Source organism: Oncorhynchus kisutch, unplaced genomic scaffold (assembly GCF_002021735.2).
Source record: "Oncorhynchus kisutch isolate 150728-3 unplaced genomic scaffold, Okis_V2 scaffold2206, whole genome shotgun sequence".
Lineage (NCBI taxonomy): Eukaryota > Metazoa > Chordata > Actinopteri > Salmoniformes > Salmonidae > Oncorhynchus > Oncorhynchus kisutch.
Window position 1 is genome coordinate 1 of NW_022264151.1, and position 7626 is coordinate 7626.

Sequence of the window (7626 nt, forward strand, 5' to 3'; positions counted from 1 at the left end):
TTCGGCCCCCTTCAGCCCAGCTCTCGTGATCAATTTGGAGCCGTCACTCCAGAACCATAGCCTGTCCTGTGTGGAAGTATGAGATCTCAGTATCAAATGTTACATGTGCTTGCTGAACAATTTCTAAATACAACACTCATGGTCTTTCCTCCAACAAAACGGTAAAAGCCACCACTAGCAAAACGTGCAGACTGACACTGGAACTGTTGGGTGAAAAAAATACACAAGTGTGATACACATTTCTAGAAATCCCAAATTAGAAAAGACAGCTAGTAGTCGTTTTCTGCGCCATAGCAAGAGGAAGAGGCGAAGCGAGAAGGATAACTATAAGCCCAAAATCTGCCTTCTCAAGCGGGTAGCGTTTTTCCTGGTCACCAAGCAACTCGTTTTTGTATGGCCGTCAATAAGATGGCAAATTTAATTAACGAAAACATAATGGCTTATTTGAGCAAATATATACGTTTTGTAATGCTTAGGTCGTTACGAGTACTGATACAAGTAGCACACATGACATGCCAGAAACTGAGAAAACATTTCTCTCCGAGTTGTGCCTGTCCCTCGAATCTGCCCGACATTGCAGACTCTTCACATCGTTAGAGGCCAATGGAGTCTGGTGTATCATCTAATGGATCATCTAATGGATCATCTAATGGATCATCTAATGGATCATCTAATGGATCATCTGTGGCAATTGCTCTGGATATTTCGAGATGCTCAACTCAAATCTAGACCTACAACCAACAGTATTTCTTTTGCTTTTGACAATGACTTCACGAGGCATAGGTCACATGCCTAAATACTTAAGTCACATTAATATCAGTTTAAGAGATGACATTGGCCATGTTTACTTGAATAGTGTCTGGTTAAAAGGTAGGCAAGTAACTTCATGCCTACTGTGCCAAAGCAATTTACAGTTATTAAAATGGTAATATCCAAATTCCACGTAGAACTCGAGTTGCGAATGTCAATCTTTCCTCTGCGGTACCTCAAACTGTGGTCATTACCAGCTGAGAAACTGGCCAGTTGATTACTCCTGGCACAGAGTTGTCTGACCAGTGTCTTAACACCTACTCCGAGCTGATGGTTTTATTAGTCTTAAGTATTAAGGCATCTTCACTTTGGGTACCTTTTCCACCTTTGCTTGAACAGCATCAAATCCGCCAATCCAGGTAAGAGGGAAACTGCCAGTCGTGATCAACACCACCGCCTGTAGAAATTGGGACTCTTCATAGCTGTGCACAGATGCCAGGTTTGCGCCAAGGTACTTACAGTGTTGTACACAGGCTTCAGTTTTTGTCCAAGTAACTGACAGTGGCGCTAGAGCAAGCAGTACACAGAGACAAAGACATGTCATAATGGAAGCATTAGTCAGTTGTCCAGTCTGAGAATTTGTCTTCTGGAATCTCAAATATAGGAATTAGTTCATCTCAGTCTTAACCCATGCCTTGAGGGTTCTAATATACAAGAGGGCCCAACTCCACACAATATTGAAAAGCCTATAGAAAATTGCAATTACAGCATATTAAGGGGACGTTCAGTATTTTACATGAGGCGCCTGTTAAAATAAGGCCAAAGCACCTTAAACTCAAAAAACTAAGTTGACTTCAATTGTTAAGCATTATACCTCTGCATTGGGCCATGTCCTTGCAGTTTTGACAAACATGACAGCGTGAATTAAATTGGAACCAGCCTCTGGGGCATGGGTTTCTTTGGTCTGCTGCAAATGTCACCAAATCATCTGAAAGGAGAAGACAGGGAGGGTTCCGAAATTGCAGCCGACTTTAAAGGATAGTCCAGACTGACCCTTGCATCAAAAATAACATTTGGAGATCAGTCATGCCACACTACAACAAAATACACAATCAATGATGTAAAGCACAAACTCATTCCACAGAGCACAGAGTGTCTACAGGTTTTCGCTCCTCCCTCGATTGATCAATTTAGGTCACTAATTAGTAAGGAACTCCCCTCACCTGGTTGTCTAGGTCTTCATTGAAAGGTAAGCCAACTGCAGATGCAGAGACTCCGTGGAATGCGTTTGACACTCGTGATGTAAAGTGTGAGGCTGACTCTTACTTGCTATGCGCGCAGTCATTCTGTCGCCCAGTGTAAAGGCAGCGCTGAGAAGCAGTAGAAGGGTCAACATCGCCATGGTGATAGTCTCCTGAGAGACACACGAGATAAGCCATCAGTGTTTCCCCAACCTCTCCTCGAGTACCCCAGCAAGTCCACTTAACACATTCAACTAATGAAGGGCTAAGGAATACCAGGTATCATCTCTTCACCACAGAGTAGATTAGCCTGGCAACACGGGAATAAGGAGAAGTCTATGCTCTTGGGTTCTCCCCGAAACAGCACCCTAGATACTAACCCCGATGCATGGCACACCTAGTAAGTCACCTTTTTTGCAAATGAAATTGGCTGTAAAGTACATTTTCTAGAGCAGGAGACTCAACTGCCTGGCATGAGCTACCGTTTAATACACACGTCGCAAGCGACTTCTTTCAAATAGGCTCATTCTTCTCTGCCCTACAACTCTTCAGTGTACCGGTCTGGCAATAGACACAGTAAAATGAGTAATAAACTACTAAAGGGGCCCTATAAAAAAAGCTGTGATTTTAAACCCCAAATTACAGCCATTTTCATAAATGTTCTCAGTTCAATTTCCTGGTTTGCCACTCAATTACAATTGGTAATGGAGAACAAAATGTAATGTTCTGAGTCCATGGCAGTGCTTAAATCACATCAGAATACCATTTCTTTTAGGTCTGGAAGAAAAGTAACTAGCGATGGTTCTGTATTGCCAATTGATGCTCATTTCATGGCAAGGTTTGCAAATAACAAAAGATACCATTTCTATACTTTTGACAAGTATACCTTGCAGTTAATACTTAGTTGTGAAAGAATCTGGCAACCCACTAGGCATCAACTGGCTACACAGGGAGTGAGCGACAAGGCAATATTGCTGGAAATTGGCAGATATGGTTTTAAATGTGACGTTTTAAGCCAATAGTTAACTAACCAGAGGTGGGATAACGTCAAGTCGTGTTGATTTAGTAACTTGCAGTGTCTGATACTTGAGATTTGTTTGACAGTTGAACACGTGAAAAAATATATTTTTTTTAAAATCTGAATTGTTTGGCAAACTACTATGACCTGTTGGAGACCCCTGCACTACATTTGAACAGGGTCACATGTGCCCGATGGGTCCTGGTAAAAAGTAGTGTACCACATAGGTTACCATTTGGGATGAAAGCAGATACAGTACTAGATGACTATGTTGAACTCTCACCTGTAGTCTGGTCATGTCAGCGCTCTGTTTGTGAGTTGAGTTCTACTGCTTCCTGCTCTCCTTTTTTAAGGACCCATCCAGTCAGACCCCTCCCTCTCTCATCCTTTAACCGGTCAAATAATCAACTAATCATCAAGCTTTTATCATTTGAATCAGCTGTGTTGTGTTAGGGCAAAAACCAAAACGTATAGCCACGGGAAGAAGTTTGTTGGTGCAGGGTACTTTTAATGAATGTTATTTTCAATTGGGGTGCTGGAAAAATATCTTTGCCTGTGCTACAGGCGCTCTATTGGTCCACTATTATAGCACAACTTTTGTGAAAATGTAACAATCTATAAAAAGTGAACATATATACATATATACAGTACCAGTCAAAAGTTTGGACACACCTACTCATTCAAGGCTTTTTCTTTATTTTGACTATTTTCTTGTATAATAGTGAAGACCTCAAAACTGTAAATAACACATATGGAATCATGAGGTAACCAAAGAAAGTGTTACACGAAACCAAATATATGTTAGATTCTTCAAAGTATCCACCTTTAAACTTGATGACAGCTTTGTACACTCTTGGCCTTCTCTCAACCAGCTTCACCTGGTATGCTTTTCCAACATTCTTAAAGGAATTCCCACATATGTTGAGCACTTGTTTGCTGCTTTTCCTTAACTCTGCGGTCCAACTCATCCCAAACCATCTCAATTGGGTTGAGGTTGGGTGATTGTGGAGGCCAGGGCGGTCTGATGCAGCACTACATCACTCTACCTTATTGGTCAAACAGCCTGGAGGTATGTTGGGTCGTTGTCCTGTTGAAAAACAAATGATAGTCCCACTAAGTGCAAACCAGATGGGATGGTGTATCGCTGCAGAATGCTGTGGTAACCATGCTGGTTAAGCGTGCCTTGAATTCTAAATAAAACACAGACAGTGTTACCAGCAAAGCACCATCACACCTCCTACTCCATGCTTCATGGTGGGAACCACACATGCGGAGATCATTCGTTCACCTACTCTGCATCTCACAAAGACACACTAATCAGACCAAAGGACAGATTTCCACCGGTCTAATGTCCATTGCTCGTGTTTCTTGCCCCAAGCAAGTCTCTTGTTCTTATCGGTGTCCTTTAGGAGTGGTTTCTTTGCAGCAGTTTGACATGAAGGCCTGATTCACGCAGTCTCCTCTGAACAGTTGATGTTGAGATGTGTCTGTTACTTCAACTCTGTGAAGCATTTATTTGGGCTGCAATTTCTGAGGCTGGTAACTCTAATGAACTTATCCTCTGCAGCAGAGGTAACTCTGGGTCTTCCTTTCCTGTGGCGGTCCTCGGGAGAGCCAGTTTCATCATAGCGCTTGATGGTTTTTGCGACTGCAATTGAAGAAACTTTCAAAGTTCTTGAAATGTTCCGCATTGACTGACCTTCATGTCTTAAAGCAATGATGGACTGTCATTTCTCTTTGCTTATTTGAGCTGTTCTTGTCAAATAAATGGACTTGGTCTTTTACCAAACAGGGCTATCTACTTTATACCACCCCTACCTTGCCACAACACAACCTCATGAATCTGGATAAGAGAATGCCAAGAGCGTGCAAAGCTGTCATCAAGGCAAAGGGTGGCTACTTTGAAGAATCTCAAATATAACATCAATTTTGATTTGTTTAACACTTTTCTGGTTACTACATGATTCCATATGTGTTATGTCATAGTTTTGATGTCGTCATTATTCTACAATGTAGAAAATAGTAGAGAATAAAGAAAAACCCTGGAATGAGTGGGTGTGTCCAAACTTTTGACTGGATATCACCTGCAGGAATAGCCATTTTGTTAAGCTCATTCCTACACTGCTCCTGTATTCTTTTCAAACATCGACCAGTAGCATCGATAGTGCCTCTCTCTCTCTCTGCCAGAGTCTACCCCATTATAAGAACCCCAACAATAATTGCTAAAAGCCTATGTAAGCCTGTTGGCTGATTGGCATGTATGAGATGATGGAATTTGCTTTTGGAAAAAGTTGAGGCTTTTTGACACTGGCTTGAGCGGGTCTTAGCAGAGCATGTGTATATAAGCATCAACAAGCCTTGTTACCATATACCCTTTGAGAATGAATGAACAAATAGTTACTTCACACAAACATATGTACCAGATTCCTTTTGGGAAATTCATTTGGGTAGTTTTCTTTGCACATTGGAGGACCCCTGCAAAACCAAGCGTGAGGTAATGGCAATGATGTCATGTGTGCTATCCACATCCTGGTGCTGAACTGTGAAACGTCATGCGGTGCTGAACAATTTGAATCAGCTTGGCTCGTGTCTTGTGGAATCAAAACTGATACATTAATGAAATCGTTGCACTAAATGAATTATTTGGAAACTAGAATCTGATTAAGGGAAAGTTACACACTTTTTTCTGTGAGCGCAATCAACAACCTATTTGTGCATGCCCAACGGAATGAACATTGTGGTGCGGGGACTGCCATATTGTGTCATCATTTTGCCATAAGGTGTAGAGACATTTTTGCGGTTTTAAAGCCAATTTCCAATAATTGTACACATTTTGCTATATGAGTGAGAGACTAATACATTCAATGGGGGCCTGTCATGCCAAATACTGTCCCCCACTGCGTCACAATGGGATTCGATCGACTATTAGCGTCCATTGCTATATCGACGGAGTGATTAGAATTTAAGATCACAGCCTAAATTGTGTTCTTTTCTTCGTCGCTATGCAAACAAGGCTGATTTCTGCGACAATTTCTCTGTTTAAACAAGCTTTGTTTAGCTTGTAACATGGAAACGTTCATTCAAACTACTTTTTGGGGTACCAAGTCAACATTACAACATGAAATCCATGTCTTAAACGTTGCTACGTTTCGGGAAATGGCAAAGAAAACATGTATTCTGCTTGACACATTAAAGTTACTTACCTTACAGATCACAAAGTAAGCTTATGTCCACTCCATTCAGATGTAAATCCTTTTGATTCAGTCACTGACTTGTCTGGCTGTCATCTTTTTATTTAACCTGCCCTCATCTACACTGAAATAATACCATTTCAGTAGTCCTCTATTATGATTCCCCCCCCCTCTCTCTCATTTAATACACCCTTGTGGTTGAATACATATATAATCATCTGGTGTAGGTCCAAGGATACAACAATGAATAACCTGGAACAAATAAATGCCATCAAAGGATACCTTACAGCTTCCAATAATGAACACCTTGTGAAACCCAACCTGTCAATATATTTTCATACATTAAAGTTTATCGTTTTTGGTACAGTTGTGTCATAAATTTTTTTCCACTGATTTTCTGTACACTCACATGGCAATCATAGATAAAATACTGAATTCTGGTTTGTGGAATATAGAGGAGGTGGTTGCTGTGTGGGTGGGAGGTTCTGCCTGTCCCTTGTTCTCAACAGGCAGCCAGTCTCGGAAGGGGGACTGCAAAGTCCAGGCACTGCTGCGCTCTTGAGAACAGGAGCAGAGTTAAAGGGAACAGGGTAGGAGACAGACACATAAACAAGCAAACACAGGTTACACTGAGAACATGTCATGGATTAAAATCCTGCAGCGCACGCAAGGTCCCCCTGCTCAAGCCAGCACATGTCCAGGCCCGTCTGAAGTTTGCCAATGACCATCTGGATGATCTAGAGGAGGAATGGGAGAAGGTCATGTGGTCTGATGAGACAAAAATAGAGCTTTTTGGTCTAAACTCCACTCGCCGTGTTTAGAGGAAGAAGAAGGATGAGTACAACCCCAAGAACACCACCCCAACCGTGAAGCATGGAGGTGGAAACATCATTCTTTGGGGATGCTTTTCTGAAAAGGGGACATGACGACTGCACCGGATTGAGGGGAGGATGGATGGGGCCATGTATCGCGAGATCTTGGCCAACAACCTCCTTCCCTCAGTAAGGGGCTGGGTCTTCCTGCATGACAACGACCCGAAACACACAGCCAGGGCAACTAAGGAGTGGCTCCGTAAGAAGCATCTCAAGGTCCTGGAGTGGCCTAGCCAGACTCCAGACCTGAACCCAATAGAACATCTTTGGAGGGAGCTGAAAGTCCGTATTGCCCGGCGACAGCCCCGAAACCTGAAGGATCTGGAGAAGGTCTGTATGGAGGAGTGGGCTAAAATCCCTGCTTTAAGTAATTAATGCAAATGAATGACTTAAAAATCATAACGTGATTTTCGTTTTAGATTCCGTCTCTCACAGTTGAAGTGTACCTATGATAAAAATGACAGACTTCTACATGTTTTGTAAGTAGGAAACACTGCCGATTTGGCAGGTTATCAAATACTTGTTCTCCCCACTGTATATACTGTATTCTATAC

The 7626-nt window shown here is 42.1% G+C and overlaps 1 protein-coding gene across 1 annotated transcript; it reads right to left on the bottom strand.

Moving 5' to 3' along the window:
* Positions 1–6: 6 nt before the first annotated feature.
* On the bottom strand, positions 7–3420 carry LOC116369542 (ladderlectin-like; the record flags this gene model as incomplete). The annotated part of the gene is made up of 5 exons (XM_031819495.1): positions 3293–3420; positions 2077–2164; positions 1625–1738; positions 1127–1317; positions 7–66 (listed from the first exon to the last, which is right to left on the bottom strand). Coding segments are annotated over exons 1-5 (468 nt in total), but the record flags the coding sequence as incomplete, so codon positions are not given.
* Positions 3421–7626: the final 4206 nt, after the last annotated feature.